The sequence below is a fragment of the Chiloscyllium plagiosum genome, unplaced genomic scaffold (genome assembly GCF_037043375.1).
Source record: "Chiloscyllium plagiosum isolate Xiang-an unplaced genomic scaffold, Cpla_swu_hap1 HiC_scaffold_48, whole genome shotgun sequence".
Lineage (NCBI taxonomy): Eukaryota > Metazoa > Chordata > Chondrichthyes > Orectolobiformes > Hemiscylliidae > Chiloscyllium > Chiloscyllium plagiosum.
In genome coordinates this window covers 18,674,860-18,702,765 of record NW_028270186.1, presented here as the reverse complement: position 1 = coordinate 18,702,765, position 27,906 = coordinate 18,674,860, and the positions used below count along the sequence as shown (strand labels likewise).

Sequence of the window (27,906 nt, the reverse complement as noted above, 5' to 3'; positions counted from 1 at the left end):
TTGTGCAGTCGACCTCCCCCTTACCCTGGTGTCGGAGGCCGGCATTGGTCTTTCTCCCTCTCGGCTGCGCTGCTGGCCCCTGGGCTCCCGTCCGCTCCTGCTTCCTGGCTGGGCCGGGCTGCCCGCTCCGGGGTAGAGAGGGGCTGCTTTGACCTGGGTTCGCCTGTCGGGTCAGCCTGGGCCTGGCCAGCGGGTAGCCCTGGTCGGGCAGAATGCTGGAAACAGACAACAAGCGAAAACGGTCACCATCCTCCAAATCACTCGGACTCTGTCACTCTACATCGGAGGGAGTGGGGCTCCTGCTCAGTGGCAGGGAGGGAGGGACAGGGAGAAACGGGGGGGGGGGGAAGACAGACAGACAGAGGGAATGGGGACAGAGAGAGGGAGAGAGAGACAGGGAGAAAGACAGACGGTGGTGGGGGAAGACAGGCAGTCAGAAAGAGGGAATGGAGATGGGGGAGGGACAGAGAGAGAGAGACAGGCAGAGAGAAAAAGAGGGAATGGGGAGAAAGAGTGAGAGACAGAGAATGAGAGCGAATGAGAGAGAGAGAGAGAGAAAGAAAAAAAGAGGAAAGGAGGGAAACAGATGGGGGGGAGAGAGAGAGAGAGAGAGACAGAGAGAAAGAAGGAATGGGGAGTGAAAGAGGGGGAGGGACAGAGAGGGAGAGAGGAATGAGGAGAAAGAGAGAGATGGGTAAGGAAGGGAAGGGAGACGGAGAGAGTAGAGAGAGAATCAGAGATACAGAGACAGAGCTTTGGGGTCTGGGTGCCAGTGGGTGTCACCACACCTGCAAGCACCCGCCTCACCTTCTGCTTGGATTCCTCCAGCATCTTCTCTCTGGCCTTGCGCAGAATTTTGGAGTGTCCCGATCTGGGAGCCAGTTCCTTGGCTTGCTGCTCCTTCAGGGCTTGCGTTTCGGGACTGGCCTGGATGGTGAACGGCTTCTCGATCCCACAGTCCCGGCTGTCATCCACAACTGGGAACAGAAAGACCAGTGACATCACTGTGTGGGCACCGCCATTTTATGTACGCTCCATTTATTTTACATCGGTGGGGGAAAAGGGTGACCTCAAACCAAGCTGCCTGACCCTCATTGCAAGCAGCGTTTACACAGCTGCCCGTACAAGAGCAGGGTGGGATCACTCCAGGCAAACTCGAGCCGTGGACGGTTTGGGGAGGGAGGAGATACTTGAATGCAGACTCGCCCGGCAACAGGGAGCCTGCCGATGACAAAGGTCTTCCGCCTGCCAACAGCAACGCGATTGGCTCCGAGGGAGCTGAGCAGCTTCTGGACATGGACGGCGGTGGCGGTGGGGGTGGGGGTGGGGGTCGGACCTCTGAACAAGGAGCTCTCCCTTCCACTGCTTGTTCAACAAAACCCACAAGCCTTGCGTTCATATCCCCTCGTTGCTTGCTGAAGGCCAGAGACTTCACAGGTCGTGTGTCAGTCACTCTGCGCCTCCCTGCGGGTAAATGAGACCACCCAGCAGAAGGGAAACCCAAGGTTCAGCAGACCCTTGGAGCTCGAACCGATTTGCTTGAAACAGATAGAAGTACGTGACCAAATGGCAAGTTCACTCGGGAGACAGTAGTTCACGGACAGCGGTCTGCAGCCCTCCAAAAGCTGTGGCTGTGCTGCTTGCCAATGAATTGGAAGCAATTTAAGTCCTAACTTAGTTATCCAGCCACTCGGACCTGAAATGCGTCCATTCCGGTTTAAAATCAAACATTCAAACTGGTAACTTCACCGGATACAGCAGAGATTCCAGGGAAGCAACACTTCACGGCCATAAAAGGGTTTGGATGTGAACGCAGGAGGTACGGTTAGTACATTTGCAGACGACACCAAAACTCGGTGCTGTACAGGGCGGCGAAGAGGGTTCTCTCAGAGTACAGCCGGGCCTCGATCAGGCTGGCCGACGGGCCGAGGAGTTCAATCGAGAAAGGTGCGAGCGGTTGCATTTTGGCAAGGCGAGTCGGGGGCAGGGTGGAGACCTCTCTCGGTCCGGTCCTCAGAGCGACGCTGAGCGAAGAGACCTTGAGCCAGGTTCATAGTTCCGTGAAGGTGGAGTCGCTGGTGGACAGGGGCAGTGAAGAAGATCGAATGAAGAATCGTTTAGACTCGAAAGATGACCTTGATCCACTGTGATCTCCAGCGTTTAACGTTTCCGGTAGTGAAGGCACACTTGCCTTTATTGGTCAGTGCTTTGAGTACAGGAGTTGGGAGGTCATGTTGCGGCTCAATTGGTTAAGCTACTTCTGGAATACGATGTTCAACTCTGGTCTCCGCGCCACAGGAAGGACGTTGTGAAATTTGAAAGGGTTCAGACAAGATTTACACTGCCAGGGTTGGAGGGCTTGTGCTATGGGGAGAGGCAGAATAGGCTGGGGCGATTTTCCCTGGAGCGTCGGGGACTGAGGTGTGATCTTACAGAGGTTTATAAAAGCATGGGGGGGCATGGAGAGGGTGAATAGCCAAGGTCTTTATCCCCAGGATGGAGGGAGTCCAGAATTAGAGGGGCACAGGTTTAAGGTGAGAGGGTAAAGGGACCCCGAGGGGCAACATTTTTACACGGTGCGTGTGTGGAATGAGCTGCCAGAGGAACTGGAGGCTGGTACAATGGCAACATTCAAAAGGCACATGGATGGGTCTATCCGGAACGGTTCTCTTCCTTCTCCACACCCCCTTCCATGCCCATAATCCCCCTCCATCCCCTCCTTTGATCATAGCCGCCCTCAGTCTGTAGTTTCCCTCCCCCTCCTCTGCCCATCCAGCTGAGTAACCAACACTCACTGTTGATGCGGTCAGCCACAAAGGGATGGTACAGCAGTGCTGGCCAGGACAGTCTCTGCCTGGGATCCTTGGTTAACAGACCCTGCAGGAAACACTAACCAAAAGAGAGACGCTCACAACGACAGGGGGCATGGCTGTATAGATCAGTAAGTACAATTCACCCCTGACAGTGCAGCACTCCCTCAGTCAGTACAGTTCACCCCTGACAGTGCAGCACTCCCTCAGTCAGTACAGTTCCCCCCCCCCGACAGTGCAGCACTCCCTCAGTCAGTACAGTTCCCCCTGACAGTGCAGCACTCCCTCAGTCAGTACAGTTCCCCCTGACAGTGCAGCACTCCCTCAGTTAGTACAGTTCCCTCTGACAGTGCAGCACTCCCTCAGTCAGTACAGTTCCCCCCCTGACAGTGTAGCACTCCCTCAGTCAGTACAGATCCCCCCCTGACAGTGCAGCACTCCCTCAGTCAGTACAGTTCCCCCCCCGACAGTGCAGCACTTCCTCAGTCAGTACAGTTCCCCCCCCCGACAGTGCAGCACTCCCTCAGTCAGTACAGTTCCCCCCCCGACAGTGCAGCACTCCCTCAGTCAGTACAGTTCCCCCCCTGACAGTGAAGCCCTCCCTCAGTCAGTACAGTTCCCCCCCTGACAGTGCAGCACTCCCTCAGTCAGTACAATTCCCCCCCCGACAGTGCAGCACTCCCTCACTAAATACAGCTCCACCCCTGACAGTGTAGCCCTCCCTCAGTCAGTACAGTTCCCCCCCTGACAGTGCAGCACTCCCTCAGTCAGTACAGTTCCCCCCCCGACAGTGCAGCACTTCCTCAGTCAGTACAGTTCCCCCCCCCGACAGTGCAGCCCTCCCTCAGTCAGTACAGTTCACCCCTGACAGTGCAGCACTCCCTCAGTCAGTACAGTTCCCCCCCCTGACAGTGCAGCACTCCCTCAGTCAGTACAGTTCCCCCCCTGACAGTGCAGCACTCCCTCAGTCAGTACAGTTCCCCCCCCCTGACAGTGCAGCACTCCCTCAGTCAGTACAGTTCCCCCCCTGACAGTGCAGCACTCCCTCAGTCAGTACAGTTCACCCCTGACAGTGCAGCACTCCCTCAGTCAGTACAGTTCCCCCCCTGACAGTGCAGCACTCCCTCAGTCAGTACAGTTCCCCCCCCCCCCGACAGTGCAGCACTCCCTCAGTCAGTACAGTTCCCCCCCTGACAGTGCAGCACTCCCTCAGTCAGTACAGTTCCCCCCCCCCCGACAGTGCAGCACTCCCTCAGTCAGTACAGTTCACCCCTGACAGTGCAGCACTCCCTCAGTCAGTACAGTTCCCCGTGACAGTGCAGCACTCCGTCAGTCAGTACAGTTCCCCCCCGACAGTGCAGCACTCCCTCAGTCAGTACAGTTCCCCCCCCGACAGTGCAGCACTCCCTCAGTCAGTACAGTTCCCCCCCTGACAGTGCAGCACTCCCTCAGTCAGTACAGTTCCCCCCCTGACAGTGCAGCACTCCCTCAGTCAGTACAGTTCCCCCCCGACAGTGCAGCACTCCCTCAGTCAGTACAGTTCCCCGTGACAGTGCAGCACTCCGTCAGTCAGTACAGTTCCCCCCCTGACAGTGCAGCACTCCCTCAGTCAGTACAGTTCCCCCCCCTGACAGTGCAGCACTCCCTCAGTCAGTACAGATCCCCCCTGACAGTGCAGCACTCCCTCAGTCAGTACAGTTCCCCCTGACAGTGCAGCACTCCCTCAGTCAGTACAGTTCACCCCTGACAGTGCAGCACTCCCTCAGTCAGTACAGTTCCCCCCCTGACAGTGCAGCACCCCCTCAGTCAGTACAGTTCCCCTTGACAGTGCAGCACTCCCTCAGTCAGTACAGTTCCCCCTGACAGTGCAGCACTCCCTCAGTCAGTACAGTTCCCCCTGACAGTGCAGCACTCCCTCAGTTAGTACAGTTCCCTCTGACAGTGCAGCACTCCCTCAGTCAGTACAGTTCCCCCCCGACAGTACAGCACTCCCTCAGTCAGTACAGATCCCCCCCTGACAGTGCAGCACTCCCTCAGTCAGTACAGTTCCCCCCCCGACAGTGCAGCACTTCCTCAGTCAGTACAGTTCCCCCCCCCCGACAGTGCAGCACTCCCTCAGTCAGTACAGTTCCCCCTGACAGTGCAGCACTCCCTCAGTCAGTACAGTTCCCCCTGACAGTGCAGCACTCCCTCAGTTAGTACAGTTCCCTCTGACAGTGCAGCACTCCCTCAGTCAGTACAGTTCCCCCCCTGACAGTGTAGCACTCCCTCAGTCAGTACAGATCCCCCCCTGACAGTGCAGCACTCCCTCAGTCAGTACAGTTCCCCCCCCGACAGTGCAGCACTTCCTCAGTCAGTACAGTTCCCCCCCCCGACAGTGCAGCACTCCCTCAGTCAGTACAGTTCCCCCCCCGACAGTGCAGCACTCCCTCAGTCAGTACAGTTCCCCCCCTGACAGTGAAGCCCTCCCTCAGTCAGTACAGTTCCCCCCCTGACAGTGCAGCACTCCCTCAGTCAGTACAATTCCCCCCCCGACAGTGCAGCACTCCCTCACTAAATACAGCTCCACCCCTGACAGTGTAGCCCTCCCTCAGTCAGTACAGTTCCCCCCCCGGACGGTGTAGCACCTCCTCAGTCAGTACAATTCCCCCCCCGACAGTGCAGCACTCCCTCACTAAGTACAGTTCCCCCCCCTGACAGTGCAGCACTCCCTCAGTCAGTACAGTTCCCCCCCTGACAGTGCAGCACTCCCTCAGTCAGTACAGTTCCTCCCCTGACAGTGCAGCACTCCCTCAGTCAGTACAGTTCCCCCCTGACAGTGCAGCACTCCCTCAGTCAGTACAGTTCCCCCCTGACAGTGCAGCCCTCCCTCAGTCAGTACAGTTCCCCCCCTGACAGTGCAGCACTCCCTCAGTTAGTACAGTTCCCCCCTGACAGTGCAGCCCTCCCTCAGTCAGTATAGTTCCCCCCTCTGACAGTGCAGCACTCCCTCAGTCAGTACAGTTCCCCTGACAGTGCAGCACTCCCTCAGTCAGTACAGTTCCCCCCCTGACAGTGCAGCACCCCCTCAGTCAGTACAGTTCCCCCCCCCGCCCTGACAGTGCCGCACTCCCTCAGTCAGTACAGTTCCCCACCCCGCCCTGACAGTGCCGCACTCCCTCAGTCAGTACAGTTCCCCCCCGACTGTGCAGCACTCCCTCAGTCAGTACAGTTCGTGCCCTGACAGTGTGGCACTCCCTCAGTCAGTACAGATCCCCCCTGACAGTGCAGCACTCCCTCAGTCAGTACAGTTCCCCCCCTGACAGTGCAGCACTCCCTCAGTCAGTACAGTTCCCCCCCTGACAGTGCAGCACTCCCTCAGTCAGTACAGTTCGTGCCCTGACAGTGCAGCACTCCCTCAGTCAGTACAGTTCCCCCCCCCGACAGTGCAGCACTCGCTCAGTCAGTACAGTTCCCCCCCCTTAGAGTGCAGCATTCCCTCAGTCAGTACAGTTCCCCCCCCCGACAGTGCAGCACTCCCTCAGTCAGTACAGTTCCCCCCCCCCGACAGCGCAGCACTCCCTCAGTCAGTACAGTTCCCCCTGACAGTGCAGCACTCCCTCAGTCAGTACAGTTCCCCCCCTGACAGTGTAGCACTCCCTCAGTCAGTACAGATCCCCCCCTGACAGTGCAGCACTCCCTCAGTCAGTACAGTTCCCCCCCCGACAGTGCAGCACTTCCTCAGTCAGTACAGTTCCCCCCCCCGACAGTGCAGCACTCCCTCAGTCAGTACAGTTCCCCCCCCGGCAGTGCAGCACTCCCTCAGTTAGTACAGTTCCCTCTGACAGTGCAGCACTCCCTCAGTCAGTACAGTTCCCCCCCTGACAGTGAAGCCCTCCCTCAGTCAGTACAGTTCCCCCCCTGACAGTGCAGCACTCCCTCAGTCAGTACAGTTCCCCCCCTGACAGTGAAGCACTCCCTCAGTCAGTACAGTTCCCCCCCTGACAGTGCAGCACTCCCTCAGTCAGTACAATTCCCCCCCCGACAGTGCAGCACTTCCTCACTAAATACAGCTCCACCCCTGACAGTGTAGCCCTCCCTCAGTCAGTACAGTTCCCCCCCCCGGACGGTGCAGCACTCCCTCAGTCAGTACAATTCCCCCCCCGACAGTGCAGCACTCCCTCACTAAGTACAGTTCCCCCCCCGACAGTGCAGCACTCCCTCACTAAGTACAGTTCCCCCCCTGACAGTGCAGCACTCCCTCAGTCAGTACAGTTCCCCCCCTGACAGTGCAGCACTCCCTCAGTCAGTACAGATCCCCCCTGACAGTGCAGCACTCCCTCAGTCAATACAGTTCCCCCCTGACAGTGCAGCCCTCCCTCAGTCAGTACAGTTCCCCCCCTGACAGTGCAGCACTCCCTCAGTTAGTACAGTTCCCCCCTGACAGTGCAGCCCTCCCTCAGTCAGTATAGTTCCCCCCTCTGACAGTGCAGCACTCCCTCAGTCAGTACAGTTCCCCTGACAGTGCAGCACCCCCTCAGTCAGTACAGTTCCCCCCCCCGCCCTGACAGTGCCGCACTCCCTCAGTCAGTACAGTTCCCCACCCCGCCCTGACAGTGCCGCACTCCCTCAGTCAGTACAGTTCCCCCCCGACTGTGCAGCACTCCCTCAGTCAGTACAGTTCCCCCCGACAGTGCAGCACTCCCTCAGTCAGTACAGATCCCCCCTGACAGTGCAGCACTCCCTCAGTCAGTACAGTTTGTGCCCTGACAGTGTGGCACTCCCTCAGTCAGTACAATTCCCCCTGACAGTGCAGCACTCCCTCAGTCAGTACAGTTCCTGCCCTGACAGTGTAGCACTCCCTCAGTCAGTACAGTTCCCCCTGACAGTGCAGCACTCCCTCAGTCAGTACAGTTCCCCCCTGACAGTGCAGCACTCCCTCAGTCAGTACAGTTCCTGCCCTGACAGTGTAGCACTCCCTCAGTCAGTACAGTTCCCCCCGACAGTGCAGCACTCCCTCAGTCAGTACAGTTCCCCCCCCCCCCCCCGACAGTGCAGCACTCCCTCAGTCAGTACAGTTCCCCCCGACAGTGCAGCACTCCCTCAGTCAGTACAAATTCCCCCCTGACAGTGCAGCACTCCCTCAGTCAGTACAGTTCTCCCCCCGACAGTGCAGCACTCCCTCAGTCAGTACAGTTCCCCCCGACAGTGCAGCACTCCCTCAGTCAGTACAGTTCCCCCCGACAGTGCAGCACTCCCGCAGTCAGTACAGTTCCTGCCCTGACAGTGTAGCACTCCCACAGTCAGTACAGTTCCCCGACAGTGCCGCACTCCCTCAGTCAGTACAGTTCCCCCCGACAGTGCAGCACTCCCTCAGTCAGTACAGTTCCCCCCCTGACAGTGCAGCACACCCTCAGTCAGTACAGTTCCCCCCCCGACAGTGCAGCACTCCCTCAGTCAGTCCAGTTCCCCCCCCCCACCGACAGTGCAGCACTCCCTCAGTCAGTACAGTTCCCACCCAGACAGTGCAGCACTCCCTCAGTACAGTTCCCCCCGGACAATGCAGCACTCCCTCAGTCAGTACAGTTCCCCCCCTGACAGTGCAGCACTCCCTCAGTCAGTACAGTTCCCCCCCTGACAGTGCAGCACTCCCTCAGTCAGTACAGTTCCCCCCCTGACAGTGCAGCACTCCCTCAGTCAGCACAGTTCCCCCCCTGACAGTGCAGCACTCCCTCAGTCAGTACAGTTCCCCCACACCCCCGACATTACAGCACTCCCTCAGTCAGTACAGTTCCCCTTGACAGTGCAGCACTCCCTCAGTCAGTACAGTTCCCCCTGACAGTGCAGCACTCCCTCAGTCAGTACAGTTCCCCCCCTGACAGTGCAGCACTCCCTCAGTCAGTACAGTTACCCTTGACAGTGCAGCACTCCCTCAGTCAGTACAGTTCCCCCTGACAGTGCAGCACTCCCTCAGTCAGTACAGTTCCCCCTGACAGTGCAGCACTCCCTCAGTTAGTACAGTTCCCTCTGACAGTGCAGCACTCCCTCAGTCAGTACAGTTCCCCCCCTGACAGTGTAGCACTCCCTCAGTCAGTACAGATCCCCCCCTGACAGTGCAGCACTCCCTCAGTCAGTACAGTTCCCCCCCCGACAGTGCAGCACTTCCTCAGTCAGTACAGTTCCCCCCCCCGACAGTGCAGCACTCCCTCAGTCAGTACAGTTCCCCACCCGACAGTGCAGCACTCCCTCAGTTAGTACAGTTCCCTCTGACAGTGCAGCACTCCCTCAGTCAGTACAGTTCCCCCCCTGACAGTGCAGCACTCCCTCAGTCAGTACAGTTCCCCCCCTGACAGTGAAGCCCTCCCTCAGTCAGTACAGTTCCCCCCCTGACAGTGCAGCACTCCCTCAGTCAGTACAATTCCCCCCCCGACAGTGCAGCACTCCCTCACTAAATACAGCTCCACCCCTGACAGTGTAGCCCTCCCTCAGTCAGTACAGTTCCCCCCCCGGACGGTGCAGCACCTCCTCAGTCAGTACAATTCCCCCCCCGATAGTGCAGCACTCCCTCACTAAGTACAGTTCCCCCCCCGACAGTGCAGCACTCCCTCACTAAGTACAGTTCCCCCCCTGACAGTGCAGCACTCCCTCAGTCAGTACAGTTCCCCCCCTGACAGTGCAGCCCTCCCTCAGTCAGTACAGTTCCCCCCCTAACAGTGCAGCCCTCCCTCCGTCAGTATAGTTCCCCCCTCTGACAGTGCAGCCCTCCCTCAGTCAGTATAGTTCCCCCCTCTGACAGTGCAGCCCTCCCTCAGTCAGTACAGTTCCCCCCCTGACAGTGCAGCACTCCCTCAGTTAGTACAGTTCCCCCCCGACAGTGCAGCACTCCCTCAGTCAGTCCAGTTCCCCCCCCCCACCGACAGTGCAGCATTCCCTCAGTCAGTACAGTTCCCACCCAGACAGTGCAGCACTCCCTCAGTACAGTTCCCCCCGGACAATGCAGCACTCCCTCAGTCAGTACAGTTCCCCCCCTGACAGTGCAGCACTCCCTCAGTCAGTACAGTTCCCCCCCTGACAGTGCAGCACTCCCTCAGTCAGTACAGTTCCCCCCCTGACAGTGCAGCACTCCCTCAGTCAGCACAGTTCCCCCCCTGACAGTGCAGCACTCCCTCAGTCAGTACAGTTCCCCCACACCCCCGACATTACAGCACTCCCTCAGTCAGTACAGTTCCCCTTGACAGTGCAGCACTCCCTCAGTCAGTACAGTTCCCCCTGACAGTGCAGCACTCCCTCAGTCAGTACAGTTCCCCCCCTGACAGTGCAGCACTCCCTCAGTTAGTACAGTTACCCTTGACAGTGCAGCACTCCCTCAGTCAGTACAGTTCCCCCTGACAGTGCAGCACTCCCTCAGTCAGTACAGTTCCCCCTGACAGTGCAGCACTCCCTCAGTTAGTACAGTTCCCTCTGACAGTGCAGCACTCCCTCAGTCAGTACAGTTCCCCCCCTGACAGTGTAGCACTCCCTCAGTCAGTACAGATCCCCCCCTGACAGTGCAGCACTCCCTCAGTCAGTACAGTTCCCCCCCCGACAGTGCAGCACTTCCTCAGTCAGTACAGTTCCCCCCCCCGACAGTGCAGCACTCCCTCAGTCAGTACAGTTCCCCACCCGACAGTGCAGCACTCCCTCAGTTAGTACAGTTCCCTCTGACAGTGCAGCACTCCCTCAGTCAGTACAGTTCCCCCCCTGACAGTGCAGCACTCCCTCAGTCAGTACAGTTCCCCCCCTGACAGTGAAGCCCTCCCTCAGTCAGTACAGTTCCCCCCCTGACAGTGCAGCACTCCCTCAGTCAGTACAATTCCCCCCCCGACAGTGCAGCACTCCCTCACTAAATACAGCTCCACCCCTGACAGTGTAGCCCTCCCTCAGTCAGTACAGTTCCCCCCCCGGACGGTGCAGCACCTCCTCAGTCAGTACAATTCCCCCCCCGATAGTGCAGCACTCCCTCACTAAGTACAGTTCCCCCCCCGACAGTGCAGCACTCCCTCACTAAGTACAGTTCCCCCCCTGACAGTGCAGCACTCCCTCAGTCAGTACAGTTCCCCCCCTGACAGTGCAGCCCTCCCTCAGTCAGTACAGTTCCCCCCCTAACAGTGCAGCCCTCCCTCCGTCAGTATAGTTCCCCCCTCTGACAGTGCAGCCCTCCCTCAGTCAGTATAGTTCCCCCCTCTGACAGTGCAGCCCTCCCTCAGTCAGTACAGTTCCCCCCCTGACAGTGCAGCACTCCCTCAGTTAGTACAGTTCCCCCCTGACAGTGCAGCCCTCCCTCAGTCAGTATAGTTCCCCCCTCTGACAGTGCAGCACTCCCTCAGTCAGTACAGTTCCCCTGACAGTGCAGCACTCCCTCAGTCAGTACAGTTCCCCCCCTGACAGTGCAGCACCCCCTCAGTCAGTACAGTTCCCCCCCCCGCCCTGACAGTGCCGCACTCCCTCAGTCAGTACAGTTCCCCACCCCGCCCTGACAGTGCCGCACTCCCTCAGTCAGTACAGTTCCCCCCCCCCGCCCTGACAGTGCCGCACTCCCTCAGTCAGTACAGTTCCCCACCCCGCCCTGACAGTGCCGCACTCCCTCAGTCAGTACAGTTCCCCCCCGACTGTGCAGCACTCCCTCAGTCAGTACAGTTCGTGCCCTGACAGTGTGGCACTCCCTCAGTCAGTACAGATCCCCCCTGACAGTGCAGCACTCCCTCAGTCAGTACAGTTCGTGCCCTGACAGTGCAGCACTCCCTCAGTCAGTACAGTTCCCCCCCCCGACAGTGCAGCACTCGCTCAGTCAGTACAGTTCCCCCCCCTTAGAGTGCAGCATTCCCTCAGTCAGTACAGTTCCCCCCCCCGACAGTGCAGCACTCCCTCAGTCAGTACAGTTCCCCCCCCCCGACAGCGCAGCACTCCCTCAGTCAGTACAGTTCCCCCTGACAGTGCAGCACTCCCTCAGTCAGTACAGATCCCCCCCTGACAGTGCAGCACTCCCTCAGTCAGTACAGTTCACCCCCCGACAGTGCAGCACTTCCTCAGTCAGTACAGTTCCCCCCCCCGACAGTGCAGCACTCCCTCAGTCAGTACAGTTCCCCCCCCGGCAGTGCAGCACTCCCTCAGTTAGTACAGTTCCCTCTGACAGTGCAGCACTCCCTCAGTCAGTACAGTTCCCCCCCTGACAGTGAAGCCCTCCCTCAGTCAGTACAGTTCCCCCCCTGACAGTGCAGCACTCCCTCAGTCAGTACAGTTCCCCCCCTGACAGTGAAGCCCTCCCTCAGTCAGTACAGTTCCCCCCCTGACAGTGCAGCACTCCCTCAGTCAGTACAATTCCCCCCCCGACAGTGCAGCACTCCCTCACTAAATACAGCTCCACCCCTGACAGTGTAGCCCTCCCTCAGTCAGTACAGTTCCCCCCCCCGGACGGTGCAGCACTCCCTCAGTCAGTACAATTCCCCCCCCCGACAGTGCAGCACTCCCTCACTAAGTACAGTTCCCCCCCTGACAGTGCAGCACTCCCTCAGTCAGTACAGTTCCCCCCCTGACAGTGCAGCACCCCCTCAGTCAGTACAGTTCCCCCCCCCCCGCCCTGACAGTGCCGCACTCCCTCAGTCAGTACAGTTCCCCACCCCGCCCTGACAGTGCCGCACTCCCTCAGTCAGTACAGTTCCCCCCCGACTGTGCAGCACTCCCTCAGTCAGTACAGTTCCCCCCGACAGTGCAGCACTCCCTCAGTCAGTACAGATCCCCCCTGACAGTGCAGCACTCCCTCAGTCAGTACAGTTTGTGCCCTGACAGTGTGGCACTCCCTCAGTCAGTACAATTCCCCCTGACAGTGCAGCACTCCCTCAGTCAGTACAGTTCCCCCTGACAGTGCAGCACTCCCTCAGTCAGTACAGTTCCTGCCCTGACAGTGTAGCACTCCCTCAGTCAGTACAGTTCCCCCGACAGTGTAGCACTCCCTCAGTCAGTACAGTTCCCCCTGACAGTGCAGCACTCCCTCAGTCAGTACAGTTCCCCCCTGACAGTGCAGCACTCCCTCAGTCAGTACAGTTCCTGCCCTGACAGTGTAGCACTCCCTCAGTCAGTACAGTTCCCCCCGACAGTGCAGCACTCCCTCAGTCAGTACAGTTCCCCCCAACAGTGCAGCACTCCCTCAGTTAGTACAGTTCTCCCCCGACTGTGCAGCACTCCCTCAGTCAGTACAGTTCCACCCGACTGTGCAGCACTCCCTCAGTCAGTACAAATTCCCCCCTGACAGTGCAGCACTCCTTCAGTCAGTACAGTTCTCCCCCCGACAGTGCAGCACTCCCTCAGTCAGTACAGTTCCCCCCGACAGTGCAGCACTCCCTCAGTCAGTACAGTTCCCCCCCCGACAGTGCAGCACTCCCTCAGTCAGTACAGATCCCCCCGACAGTGCAGCCCTCCCTCAGTCAGTACAGTTCTCCCCCCGAGAGTACAGCACTCCCTCAGTCAGTACAGTTCCCCCTGACAGTGCAGCACTCCCTCAGTCAGTACAGTTGCCCCTGACAGTGCAGCACTCCCTCAGTCAGTACAGTTCCTGCCCTGACAGTGTAGCACTCCCTCAGTCAGTACAGTTCCCCCTGACAGTGCAGCACTCCCTCAGTCAGTACAGTTCCTGCCCTGACAGTGTAGCACTCGCTCAGTCAGTACAGTTCCCCCCGACAGTGCAGCACTCCCTCAGTCAGTACAGTTCCCCCCAACAGTGCAGCACTCCCTCAGTTAGTACAGTTCCCCCCCGACTGTGCAGCACTCCCTCAGTCAGTACAGTTCCCCCCCTGACAGTGCAGCACTCCCTCAGTTAGTACAGTTCCCCCCTGACAGTGCAGCCCTCCCTCAGTCAGTATAGTTCCCCCCTCTGACAGTGCAGCACTCCCTCAGTCAGTACAGTTCCCCTGACAGTGCAGCACTCCCTCAGTCAGTACAGTTCCCCCCCTGACAGTGCAGCACCCCCTCAGTCAGTACAGTTCCCCCCCCCGCCCTGACAGTGCCGCACTCCCTCAGTCAGTACAGTTCCCCACCCCGCCCTGACAGTGCCGCACTCCCTCAGTCAGTACAGTTCCCCCCCCCGCCCTGACAGTGCCGCACTCCCTCAGTCAGTACAGTTCCCCACCCCGCCCTGACAGTGCCGCACTCCCTCAGTCAGTACAGTTCCCCCCCGACTGTGCAGCACTCCCTCAGTCAGTACAGTTCGTGCCCTGACAGTGTGGCACTCCCTCAGTCAGTACAGATCCCCCCTGACAGTGCAGCACTCCCTCAGTCAGTACAGTTCGTGCCCTGACAGTGCAGCACTCCCTCAGTCAGTACAGTTCCCCCCCCCGACAGTGCAGCACTCGCTCAGTCAGTACAGTTCCCCCCCCTTAGAGTGCAGCATTCCCTCAGTCAGTACAGTTCCCCCCCCCGACAGTGCAGCACTCCCTCAGTCAGTACAGTTCCCCCCCCCCGACAGCGCAGCACTCCCTCAGTCAGTACAGTTCCCCCTGACAGTGCAGCACTCCCTCAGTCAGTACAGATCCCCCCCTGACAGTGCAGCACTCCCTCAGTCAGTACAGTTCACCCCCCGACAGTGCAGCACTTCCTCAGTCAGTACAGTTCCCCCCCCCCGACAGTGCAGCACTCCCTCAGTCAGTACAGTTCCCCCCCCGGCAGTGCAGCACTCCCTCAGTTAGTACAGTTCCCTCTGACAGTGCAGCACTCCCTCAGTCAGTACAGTTCCCCCCCTGACAGTGAAGCCCTCCCTCAGTCAGTACAGTTCCCCCCCTGACAGTGCAGCACTCCCTCAGTCAGTACAGTTCCCCCCCTGACAGTGAAGCCCTCCCTCAGTCAGTACAGTTCCCCCCCTGACAGTGCAGCACTCCCTCAGTCAGTACAATTCCCCCCCCGACAGTGCAGCACTCCCTCACTAAATACAGCTCCACCCCTGACAGTGTAGCCCTCCCTCAGTCAGTACAGTTCCCCCCCCCGGACGGTGCAGCACTCCCTCAGTCAGTACAATTCCCCCCCCGACAGTGCAGCACTCCCTCACTAAGTACAGTTCCCCCCCTGACAGTGCAGCACTCCCTCAGTCAGTACAGTTCCCCCCCTGACAGTGCAGCACCCCCTCAGTCAGTACAGTTCCCCCCCCCCGCCCTGACAGTGCCGCACTCCCTCAGTCAGTACAGTTCCCCACCCCGCCCTGACAGTGCCGCACTCCCTCAGTCAGTACAGTTCCCCCCCGACTGTGCAGCACTCCCTCAGTCAGTACAGTTCCCCCCGACAGTGCAGCACTCCCTCAGTCAGTACAGATCCCCCCTGACAGTGCAGCACTCCCTCAGTCAGTACAGTTTGTGCCCTGACAGTGTGGCACTCCCTCAGTCAGTACAATTCCCCCTGACAGTGCAGCACTCCCTCAGTCAGTACAGTTCCCCCTGACAGTGCAGCACTCCCTCAGTCAGTACAGTTCCTGCCCTGACAGTGTAGCACTCCCTCAGTCAGTACAGTTCCCCCGACAGTGTAGCACTCCCTCAGTCAGTACAGTTCCCCCTGACAGTGCAGCACTCCCTCAGTCAGTACAGTTCCCCCCTGACAGTGCAGCACTCCCTCAGTCAGTACAGTTCCTGCCCTGACAGTGTAGCACTCCCTCAGTCAGTACAGTTCCCCCCGACAGTGCAGCACTCCCTCAGTCAGTACAGTTCCCCCCAACAGTGCAGCACTCCCTCAGTTAGTACAGTTCTCCCCCGACTGTGCAGCACTCCCTCAGTCAGTACAGTTCCACCCGACAGTGCAGCACTCCCTCAGTCAGTACAAATTCCCCCCTGACAGTGCAGCACTCCTTCAGTCAGTACAGTTCTCCCCCCGACAGTGCAGCACTCCCTCAGTCAGTACAGTTCCCCCCTACAGTGCAGCACTCCCTCAGTCAGTACAGTTCCCCCCCCGACAGTGCAGCACTCCCTCAGTCAGTACAGATCCCCCCGACAGTGCAGCCCTCCCTCAGTCAGTACAGTTCTCCCCCCGAGAGTACAGCACTCCCTCAGTCAGTACAGTTCCCCCTGACAGTGCAGCACTCCCTCAGTCAGTACAGTTGCCCCTGACAGTGCAGCACTCCCTCAGTCAGTACAGTTGCCCCTGACAGTGCAGCACTCCCTCAGTCAGTACAGTTCCTGCCCTGACAGTGTAGCACTCCCTCAGTCAGTACAGTTCCCCCTGACAGTGCAGCACTCCCTCAGTCAGTACAGTTCCCCCCTGACAGTGCAGCACTCCCTCAGTCAGTACAGTTGCCCCTGACAGTGCAGCACTCCCTCAGTCAGTACAGTTCCTGCCCTGACAGTGTAGCACTCCCTCAGTCAGTACAGTTCCCCCTGACAGTGCAGCACTCCCTCAGTCAGTACAGTTCCCCCCTGACAGTGCAGCACTCCCTCAGTCAGTACAGTTCCTGCCCTGACAGTGTAGCACTCGCTCAGTCAGTACAGTTCCCCCCGACAGTGCAGCACTCCCTCAGTCAGTACAGTTCCCCCCAACAGTGCAGCACTCCCTCAGTTAGTACAGTTCCCCCCCGACTGTGCAGCACTCCCTCAGTCAGTACAGTTCCCCCCGACAGTGCAGCACTCCCTCAGTCAGTACAGTTCTCCCCCCGACAGTGCAGCACTCCTTCAGTCAGTACAGTTCCTGCCCTGACAGTGTAGCACTCCCTCAGACAGTACAGCTCCCCCCCCGACAGTGCAGCACTCCCTCAGTCAGTACAGTTCCCCCCTGACAGTGCAGCACTCCCTCAGTCAGTACAGATCCCCCCGACAGTGCAGCCCTCCCTCAGTCAGTATAGTTCCCCGCCCCGACAGTGCAGCACTCCCTCAGTCAGTACAGTTCCCCCTGACAGTGCAGCACTCCCTCAGTCAGTACAGTTCCCCCCGACAGTGCAGCACTCCCTCAGTCAGTACAGTTCCCACCCCCGACAGCGCAGCACTCCCTCAGTCAGTACAGTTCCCCCCCGACAGTGCAGCACTCCCTCAGTCAGTACAGTTCCCCCCTGACAGTGCAGCACTCCCTCAGTCAGTACAGTTCCCCCCCCTGACAGTGCAGCACTCCCTCAGTCAGTACAGTTCCCCCCCCCGACAGTGCAGCCCTCCCTCAGTCAGTACAGATCCCCCCTGACAGTGCAGCACTCCCTCAGTCAGTACAGTTCCCCCCCTGACAGTGCAGCACTCCCTCAGTCAGTACAGTTCCCCCCCTGACAGTGCAGCACTCCCTCAGTCAGTACAGTTCCCCCCTCTGACAGTGCAGCCCTCCCTCAGTCAGTACAGTTCCCCCCCCTGACAGTGCAGCCCTCCCTCAGTCAGTACAGTTCCCCCCTTGACAGTGCAGCACTCCCTCAGACAGTACAGTTCCCCCCCCATGACAGTGCAGCACTCCCTCAGTCAGTACAGTTCCCCCCCTGACAGTGCAGCACTCCCTCAGACAGTACGGTTCCCCCCCTGACAGTGCAGCACTCCCTCAGACAGTACAGTTCCCCCCCCTGACAGTGCAGCACTCCCTCAGTCAGTACAGTTCCCCCCCTGACAGTGCAGCACTCCCTCAGACAGTACAGTTCCCCCCCCGACAGTGCAGCACTCCCTCAGTCAGTACAGTTCCCCCTGACAGTGCAGCACTCCCTCAGTCAGTACAGTTCCCCCCTGACAGTGCAGCACTCCCTCAGTCAGTACAGTTCCTGCCCTGACAGTGTAGCACTCGCTCAGTCAGTACAGTTCCCCCCGACAGTGCAGCACTCCCTCAGTCAGTGCAGTTCCCCCCGACAGTGCAGCACTCCCTCAGTCAGTACAGTTCTCCCCCCGACAGTGCAGCACTCCCTCAGTCAGTACAGATCCCCCCGACTGTGCAGCACTCCCTCAGTCAGTGCAGTTCCCCCCGACAGTGCAGCACTCCCTCAGTCAGTACAGTTCTCCCCCCGACAGTGCAGCACTCCCTCAGTCAGTACAGATCCCCCCGACAGTGCAGCCCTCCCTCAGTCAGTACAGTTCCCCCCTGACAGTGCAGCACTCCCTCAGTCAGTACAGTTCCCCCCCTGACAGTGCAGCACTCCCTCAGACAGTACGGTTCCCCCCCTGACAGTGCAGCACTCCCTCAGACAGTACAGTTCCCCCCCCTGACAGTGCAGCACTCCCTCAGTCAGTACAGTTCCCCCCCTGACAGTGCAGCACTCCCTCAGACAGTACAGTTCCCCCCCCGACAGTGCAGCACTCCCTCAGTCAGTACAGTTCCCCCTGACAGTGCAGCACTCCCTCAGTCAGTACAGTTCCCCCCTGACAGTGCAGCACTCCCTCAGTCAGTACAGTTCCTGCCCTGACAGTGTAGCACTCGCTCAGTCAGTACAGTTCCCCCCGACAGTGCAGCACTCCCTCAGTCAGTACAGTTCCCCCCAACAGTGCAGCACTCCCTCAGTTAGTACAGTTCCCCCCCGACTGTGCAGCACTCCCTCAGTCAGTACAGTTCCCCCCGACAGTGCAGCACTCCCTCAGTCAGTACAGTTCTCCCCCCGACAGTGCAGCACTCCTTCAGTCAGTACAGTTCCTGCCCTGACAGTGTAGCACTCCCTCAGACAGTACAGCTCCCCCCCCGACAGTGCAGCACTCCCTCAGTCAGTACAGTTCCCCCCTGACAGTGCAGCACTCCCTCAGTCAGTACAGATCCCCCCGACAGTGCAGCCCTCCCTCAGTCAGTATAGTTCCCCGCCCCGACAGTGCAGCACTCCCTCAGTCAGTACAGTTCCCCCCGACAGTGCAGCACTCCCTCAGTCAGTACAGTTCCCCCCGACAGTGCAGCACTCCCTCAGTCAGTACAGTTCCCACCCCCGACAGCGCAGCACTCCCTCAGTCAGTACAGTTCCCCCCCGACAGTGCAGCACTCCCTCAGTCAGTACAGTTCCCCCCTGACAGTGCAGCACTCCCTCAGTCAGTACAGTTCCCCCCCCTGACAGTGCAGCACTCCCTCAGTCAGTACAGTTCCCCCCCCCGACAGTGCAGCCCTCCCTCAGTCAGTACAGATCCCCCCTGACAGTGCAGCACTCCCTCAGTCAGTACAGTTCCCCCCCTGACAGTGCAGCACTCCCTCAGTCAGTACAGTTCCCCCCCTGACAGTGCAGCACTCCCTCAGTCAGTACAGTTCCCCCCTCTGACAGTGCAGCCCTCCCTCAGTCAGTACAGTTCCCCCCCCTGACAGTGCAGCCCTCCCTCAGTCAGTACAGTTCCCCCCTTGACAGTGCAGCACTCCCTCAGACAGTACAGTTCCCCCCCCATGACAGTGCAGCACTCCCTCAGTCAGTACAGTTCCCCCCCTGACAGTGCAGCACTCCCTCAGACAGTACGGTTCCCCCCCTGACAGTGCAGCACTCCCTCAGACAGTACAGTTCCCCCCCCTGACAGTGCAGCACTCCCTCAGTCAGTACAGTTCCCCCCCTGACAGTGCAGCACTCCCTCAGACAGTACAGTTCCCCCCCCGACAGTGCAGCACTCCCTCAGTCAGTACAGTTCCCCCCCTGACAGTGCAGCCCTCCCTCAGTCAGTACAGTTCCCCCCTGACAGTGCAGCACTCCCTCAGTCAGTACAGTTCCCCCCCTGACAGTGCAGCACTCCATCAGACAGTACAGTTCCCCCCCCTGACAGTGCAGCACTCCCTCAGTCAGTACAGTTCCCCCCCGACAGTGCAGCACTCCCTCAGTCAGTACAGTTCCCCCCTGACAGTGCAGCACTCCCTCAGTCAGTACAGTTCCCCCCCCCCGACAGTGCAGCACTCGCTCAGTCAGTACAGTTCCCCCCCCTTAGAGTGCAGCATTCCCTCAGTCAGTACAGTTCCCCCCCCCCGACAGTGCAGCACTCCCTCAGTCAGTACAGTTCCCCCCCCCCCCGACAGCGCAGCACTCCCTCAGTCAGTACAGTTCCCCCCGCTAACAGTGCGGCACTCCCTCAGTCAGTATAGTTCCCCCTGACAGTGCAGCACTCCCTCAGTCAGTACAGTTCCCCCCCTGACAGTGCAGCACTCCCTCAGTCAGTACAGTTCCCCCCCTGACAGTGCAGCACTCCCTCAGTCAGTACAGTCCCCCCCCTGACAGTGCAGCACTCCCTCAGACAGTACAGTTCCCCCCCTGACAGTGCAGCACTCCCTCAGACAGTACAGTTCCCCACCCGACAGTGCAGCACTCCCTCAGTCAGTACAGTTCCCACCCCGACAGTGCAGCACTCCCTCAGTCAGTACAGTTCCCCCCCCGACAGTGCAGTACTCCCTCAGTCAGTACAGTTCCCCCCCTGACAGTGCAGCCCTCCCTCAGTCAGTACAGTTCCCCCCCCTGACAGTGCAGCCCTCCCTCAGTCAGTACAGTTCCCGCCCTGACAGTGCAGCACTCCCTCAGTCAGTACAGTTCCCCCCCTGACAGTGCAGCACACCATCAGTCAGTACAGTTCCCCCCTGACAGTGCAGCACTCCCTCAGCCAGTACAGTTCCCCCCCCGGACAGTGCAGCACTCCCTCAGTCAGTCCAGTTCCCCCCCTGACAGTGCAGCACTCCCTCAGTCAGTACAGTTCCCCCCCGACTGTGCAGCACTCCCTCAGTCAGTACAGTTCCCCCGCTGACAGTGCAGCACTCCCTCAGTCAGTACAGTTCCCCCCGACAGTGCAGCACTCCCTCAGTCAATACAGTTCCCCCGCTGACAGTGCAGCACTCCCTCAGTCTTGACAAATCCCCCCCTGACAGTGCAGCCCTCCCTCAGTCAGTACAGTTCCCCGTGACAGTGCAGCACTCCCTCAGTCAGTACAGTTCCCCCCCGACAGTGCAGCACTCCCTCACTAAGTACAGTTCCCCCCCTGACAGTGCAGCACTCCCTCAGTCAGTACAGTTTCCCCCCTGACAGTGCAGCCCTCCCTCAGTCAGTACAGTTCTCCCCCCGACAGTGCAGCACTCCCTCAGTCAGTACAGTTCCACCCCCGACAGTGCAGCACTCCCTCAGTCAGTACAGTTCCCCCCTGACAGTGCAGCACTCCCTCATTCAGTACAGTTTCCCCCCTGACAGTGTAGCACTCCCTCAGTCAGTACAGTTCCCCCCCGACAGTGTAGCCCTCCCTCAGTCAGTAGAGTTCCCCCTGACAGTGCAGCACTCCCTCAGTCAGTACAGTTCCCCCCCCTGACAGTGCAGCACTCCCTCAGTCAGTACAGTTCCCCCCCCCCCTGACAGTGCAGCACTCCCTCAGTCAGTACAGTTCCCCCCTGACAGTGCAGCACTCCCTCATTTAGTACAGTTTCCCCCCCGACAGTGTAGCACTCCCTCAGTCAGTACAGTTCCCCCCCGACAGTGTAGCCCTCCCTCAGTCAGTAGAGTTCCCCCTGACAGTGCAGCACTCCGTCAGTCAGTACAGTTCTCCCCCTGACAGTGCAGCACTCCCTCAGTCAGTACAGTTCCCCCCCCCCCGACAGTGCAGCACTCCCTCAGTCAGTACAGTTCCCCCTGACAGTGCAGCACTCCCTCAGTCAGTACAGTTCCCCCCCCCCCGACAGTGCAGCACTCCCTCTGTCAGTACAGTTCCCCCCTGACAGTGCAGCACTCCCTCATTCAGTACAGTTTCCCCCCCGACAGTGTAGCACTCCCTCAGTCAGTACAGTTCCCCCCCGACAGTGTAGCCCTCCCTCAGTCAGTAGAGTTCCCCCTGACAGTGCAGCACTCCGTCAGTCAGTACAGTTCTCCCCCTGACAGTGCAGCACTCCCTCAGTCAGTACAGTTCCCCCCCCCCCGACAGTGCAGCACTCCCTCAGTCAGTACAGTTCCCCCTGACAGTGCAGCACTCCCTCAGTCAGTACAGTTCCCCCCCTGACAGTGCAGCACTCCCTCAGTCAGTACAGTTTCCCCCCTGACAGTGTAGCCCTCCCTCAGTCAGTACAGTTCCCCCTGACAGTGCAGCACTCCGTCAGTCAGTACAGTTCCCCCTGACAGTGCAGCACTCCCTCAGTCAGTACAGTTCCCCCTGACAGTGCAGCACTCCCTCAGTCAGTACAGTTCCCCCCCCCGACAGTGTAGCACTCCCTCAGTCAGTACAGTTCCCCCTGACAGTGCAGCACTCCCTCAGTCAGTACAGTTCCCCCCCCCCCCGACAGTGCAGCACTCCCTCTGTCAGTACAGTTCCCCCCTGACAGTGCAGCACTCCCTCATTCAGTACAGTTTCCCCCCCGACAGTGTAGCACTCCCTCAGTCAGTACAGTTCCCCCCCGACAGTGTAGCCCTCCCTCAGTCAGTAGAGTTCCCCCTGACAGTGCAGCACTCCGTCAGTCAGTACAGTTCTCCCCCTGACAGTGCAGCACTCCCTCAGTCAGTACAGTTCCCCCCCCCCCGACAGTGCAGCACTCCCTCAGTCAGTACAGTTCCCCCTGACAGTGCAGCACTCCCTCAGTCAGTACAGTTCCCCCCCTGACAGTGCAGCACTCCCTCAGTCAGTACAGTTCCCCCCCTGACAGTGTAGCCCTCCCTCAGTCAGTACAGTTCCCCCTGACAGTGCAGCACTCCGTCAGTCAGTACAGTTCCCCCTGACAGTGCAGCACTCCCTCAGTCAGTACAGTTCCCCCTGACAGTGCAGCACTCCCTCAGTCAGTACAGTTCCCCCCCCCGACAGTGTAGCACTCCCTCAGTCAGTACAGTTCCCCCTGACAGTGCAGCACTCCCTCAGTCAGTACAGTTCCCCCCCTGACAGTGTAGCACTCCCTCAGTCAGTACAGTTCCCCCCTGACAGTGCTTCCGTTCCCACAGCTGGGTATATCTCTCCCCACAGTCACGGACAGAGAGCTTACCTTGAAGTGGGGGCTGATGCCTTTTGGCCATTTAACAGGGTCCTTGATGATGATGCTGACCAGCTGGAAGATGCTGTTGGTGTAGAAGGGAGGAGTGCCCACGTAGAGTTCGTACAGAATGCAGCCCAGGGACCACAGGTCGGAGGTGTGATCGTAAGGCTTCTCCTCCACCAGCTCTGGGGACATGTACAGGGGGGTCCCCTTGATCGAGGTCAGCACCAACGTCTGCAGGCTCATGGCCCGGGCAAAACTGGGGGCACAGACAGAGTGAGAGCGAGAGATGAAAGGGGAGAGAGATAGAGGGGAGAGACAGAGAGAGGAAGTGAGCAAGAGAAAACAGAGCACGAAAGGCACAGAGAGAGAGTGTCAAAGACAGAGAGACAGGACAGATGGAGGAAAAGACATGGAGAGAGAGATAGAGAGGGACAGAGAGGAAAACGTGGAGAGGGGGAAGAGGAAGGACACGGAGACAGGAAGGAGCAGCATGGAACACATTCAGAATAAAACACCGTCTCATCACCCCCACCTCAAATAAAAATGCAACTGCACTGTATGAACCGTATGCACAACATGAGACAGTGTGTTCCAGTCCATGTATAGACAGTAGCTGTCTGTTCAAGCCCAGTATACACACACACACTGCAGTACATCTATAGGCAACACCCGTACGTTACCACCTCCCCACCATTATCATTCCGAATTTGAAGGACACCGCACATCATTGTCCCTTTAAGAGGAAACTCGAATGGGTAAAAATTCAACATGAACAAAAGACTGTCTTACACATCCACACATGGAACACAACAAGCATTACACTCCATAATGTACAGCCCCCGCGGATTCCCGGTCCCTGGAGGGTGTGTAATGTACAGCCCCCGCGGATTCCCGGTCCCTGGAGGTGTGTAATGTACAGCCCCCGCGGATTCCCGGTCCCTGGAGGGTGTGTAATTTACAGCCCCCGCGGATTCCCGGTCCCTGGAGGTGTGTAATGTACAGCCCCCGCGGATTCCCGGTCCCTGGAGGTGTGTAATGTACAGCCCCCGCGGATTCCCAGTCCCTGGAGGGTGTGTAATGTACAGCCCCCGCGGATTCCCGGTCCCTGGAGGTGTGTAATGTACAGCCCCCGCGGATTCCCAGTCCCTGGAGGGTGTGTAATGTACAGCCCCCGCGGATTCCCGGTCCCTGGAGGGTGTGTAATGTACAGCCCCCGCGGATTCCCGGTCCCTGGAGGTGTGTAATGTACAGCCCCCGCGGATTCCCGGTCCCTGGAGGGTGTGTAATTTACAGCCCCCGCGGATTCCCGGTCCCTGGAGGTGTGTAATGTACAGCCCCCGCGGATTCCCGGTCCCTGGAGGGTGTGTAATGTACAGCCCCCGCGGATTCCCGGTCCCTGGAGGTGTGTAATGTACAGCCCCCGCGGATTCCCAGTCCCTGGAGGGTGTGTAATGTACAGCCCCCGCGGATTCCCGGTCCCTGGAGGTGTGTAATTTACAGCCCCCGCGGATTCCCGGTCCCTGGAGGGTGTGTAATGTACAGCCCCCGCGGATTCCTGGTCCCTGGAGGGTGTGTAATGTACAGCCCCCGCGGATTCCCGGTCCCTGGAGGGTGTGTAATGTACAGCCCCCGCGGATTCCTGGTCCCTGGAGGGTGTGTAATGTACAGCCCCCGCGGATTCCCGGTCCCTGGAGGGTGTGTAATGTACAGCCCCTGCGGATTCCCGGTCCCTGGAGGGTGTGTAATGTACAGCCCCCGCGGATTCCTGGTCCCTGGAGGGTGTGTAATGTACAGCCCCCGCGGATTCCCGGTCCCTGGAGGGTGTGTAATCTACAGCCCCCGCGGATTCCCGGTCCCTGGAGGTGTGTAATCTACAGCCCCCGCGGATTCCCGGACCCTGGAGGATGTGTAATGTACAGCCCCCGCGGATTCCCGGTCCCTGGAGGGTGTGTAATTTACAGCGCGCACGGATTCCCGGTCCCTGGAGGGTGTGTAATCTACAGCCCCCGCGGATTCCCGGTCCCTGGAGGGTGTGAAATGTACAGCGCCTGCGGATTCCCGGTCCCTGGAGGGTGTGTAATGTACAGCCCCCGCGGATTCCCGGTCCCTGGAGGTGTGTAATCTACAGGCCCCGCGGATTCCCGGTCCCTGGAGGGTGTGTAATGTACAGCCCCCGCGGATTCCTGGTCCCTGGAGGGTGTGTAATGTACAGCCCCCGCGGATTCCCGGTCCCTGGAGGGTGTGTAATTTACAGCGCGCACGGATTCCCGGTCCCTGGAGGGTGTGTAATCTACAGCCCCCGCGGATTCCCGGTCCCTGGAGGGTGTGAAATGTACAGCGCCTGCGGATTCCCGGTCCCTGGAGGGTGTGTAATGTACAGCCCCCGCGGATTCCCGGTCCCTGGAAGTGTGTAATCTACAGCCCCCGCGGATTCCTGGTCCCTGGAGGGTGTGTAATCTACAGCCCCCGCGGATTCCTGGTCCCTGGAGGGTGTGTAATGTACAGCCCCCGCGGATTCCCGGTCCCTGGAGGGTGTGTAATGTACAGCCCCCGCGGATTCCCGGTCCCTGGAGGTGTGTAATGTACAGCCCCCGCGGATTCCCGGTCCCTGGAGGGTGTGTAATGTGCAGCCCCCGCGGATTCCTGGTCACTGGAGGGTGTGTAATCTACAGCCCCCGCGGATTCCCGGACCCTGGAGGGTGTGTAATGTACAGCGCGCACGGATTCCCGGTCCCTGGAGGGTGTGTAATCTACAGCCCCCGCGGATTTCCGGTCCCTGGAGGTGTGTAATCTACAGCCCCCGCGGATTCCGGACCCTGGAGGGTGTGTAATGTACAGCACCTGCGGATTCCCGGTCCCTGGAGGGTGTGTAATGTAAAGCCCCCGCGGATTCCCGGTCCCTGGAGGTGTGTAATTTACAGCGCCCACGAATTCCCGGTCCCTGGAGGGTGTGTAATGTACAGCCCCCGCGGATTCCCGGTCCCTGGAGGTGTGTAATTTACAGCACCTGCGGATTCCCGGTCCCTGAAGGTGTGTAATGTACAGCACCAGCGGATTCCCGGTCCCTGGAGGGTGTGTAATGTACAGCCCCCGCGGATTCCCGGTCCCTGGAGGGTGTGTAATTTACAGTGCGCACGGATTCCCGGTCCCTGAAGGTGTGTAATGTACAGCACCTGCGGATTCCCGGTCCCTGGAGGGTGTGTAATTTACAGCCCCCGCGGATTCCCGGTCCCTGGAGGGTGTGTAATGTACAGCCCCCGCGGATTCCCGGTCCCTGGAGGGTGTGTAATGTACAGCCCCCGCGGATTCCCGGTCCCTGGAGGGTGTGTAATGTACAGCCCCCGCGGATTCCCTGTCCCTGGAGGGTGTGTAATCTACAGCCCCCGCGGATTCCCGGTCCCTGGAGGGTGTGTAATGGACAGCACCTGCGGATTCCCGGCCCCTGGAGGGTGTGAAATGTACAGCCCCCGCGGATTCCCGGTCCCTGGAGGGTGTGTAATGTACAGCCCCCGCGGATTCCCGGTCCCTGGAGGGTGTGTAATGTACAGCCCCCGCGGATTCCCGGTCCCTGGAGGGTGTGTAATGTACAGCCCCCACGGATTCCCGGTCCCTGGAGGGTGTGTAATGTACAGCCCCCGCGGATTCCCGGTCCCTGGAGGGTGTGTAATGTACAGCACCTGCGGATTCCCGGTCCCTGGAGGGTGTGTAATGTACAGCACCTGCGGATTCCCGGTCCCTGGAGGGTGTGTAATGTACAGCACCTGCGGATTCCCGGTCCCTGGAGGGTGTGTAATGTACAGCCCCCGCGGATTCCCGGTCCCTGGAGGGTGTGTAATGTACAGCCCCCGCGGATTCCCGGTCCCTGGAGGTGTGTAATTTACAGCCCCCGCGGATTCCCGGTCCCTGGAGGGTGTGTGATGTACAGCCCCCGCGGATTCCCGGTCCCTGGAGGTGTGTAATTTACAGCCCCCGCGGATTCCCGGTCCCTGGAGGGTGTGTAATGTACAGCCCCCGCAGATTCCCGGTCCCTGGAGGTGTGTAATTTACAGCCCCCGCGGATTCCCTGTCCCTGGAGGGTGTGTAATTTACAGCCCCCGCGGATTCCCAGTCCCTGGAGGGTGTGTAATTTACAGCCCCCGCGGATTCCCGGTCCCTGGAGGGTGTGTAATGTACAGCCCCCACGGATTCCCAGTCCCTGGAGGGTGTGTAATTTACAGCCCCCGCGGATTCCCAGTCCCTGGAGGGTGTGTAATGTACAGCCCCCACGGATTCCCGGTCCCTGGAGGTGTGTAACTTACAGTGCGCACGGATTCCCGGTCCCTGGAGGGTGTGTAATTCACAGCCCCTGCGGATTCCCGGTCCCTGGAGGGTGTGTAATGTACAGCCCCGACGGATTCCCTGTCCCTGGAGGGTGTGTAATTTACAGCCCCCGCGGATTCCCAGTCCCTGGAGGGTGTGTAATTTACAGCCCCCACGGATTCCCGGTCCCTAGAGGGTGTGTCGTGTACAGCCCCCGCGGATTCCCGGTCCCTGGAGGGTGTGTAATTTACAGCCCCCACGGATTCCCGGTCCCTGGAGGGTGTGTAATTTACAGCCCCCGCGGATTCCCGGTCCCTGGAGGGTGTGTAATTTACAGCGCGCACGGATTCCCTGTCCCTGGAGGGTGTGTAATTTACAGCCCCCGCGGATTCCCGGTCCCTAGAGGGTGTGTAATTTACAGCCCCCGCGGATTCCCGGTCCCTGGAGGGTGTGTAATTTACAGCCCCCGCGGATTCCCGGTCCCTGGAGGGTGTGTAATGTACAGCCCCCGCGGATTCCCAGTCCCTAGAGGGTGTGTAATTTACAGCCCCCGCGGATACCCGGTCCCTGGAGGGTGTGTAATGTACAGCCCCCGCGGATACTCGGTCCCTGGAGGGTGTGTAATGTACAGCCCCCGCGGATTCCCGGTCCCTGGAGGGTGTGTAATTTACAGCGCGCACGGATTCCTGGTCCCTGGAGGGTGTGTAATTTACAGCCCCCGCGGATTCCCGGTCCCTAGAGGGTGTGTAATTTACAGCCCCCGCGGATTCCCGGTCCCTGGAGGGTGTGTAATTTACAGCCCCTGCGGATTCCCGGTCCCTGGAGGGTGTGTAATTTACAGCGCGCACGGATTCCCTGTCCCTGGAGGGTGTGTAATTTACAGCCCCCGCGGATTCCCGGTCCCTAGAGGGTGTGTAATTTACAGCCCCCGCGGATTCCCGGTCCCTGGAGGGTGTGTAATTTACAGCCCCCGCGGATTCCC

General features: G+C 59.4%; 1 protein-coding gene across 1 annotated transcript in view; it reads right to left on the bottom strand.

The window, feature by feature from the left end:
* Positions 1-27,906, bottom strand: part of LOC122546227 (serine/threonine-protein kinase 36) — a 79,184-nt gene that overhangs the window by 23,301 nt on the left and 27,977 nt on the right. The window contains exons 5-8 of the mRNA XM_087984308.1: positions 22,632-22,881; positions 2,796-2,889; positions 808-977; positions 25-215 (exon numbers count right to left, since the gene is read on the bottom strand). Of these exons, the coding sequence (XP_087840434.1) occupies positions 25-215; positions 808-977; positions 2,796-2,889; positions 22,632-22,881 (705 nt within the window). The remainder of the gene's footprint in view (positions 1-24; positions 216-807; positions 978-2,795; positions 2,890-22,631; positions 22,882-27,906) is intronic.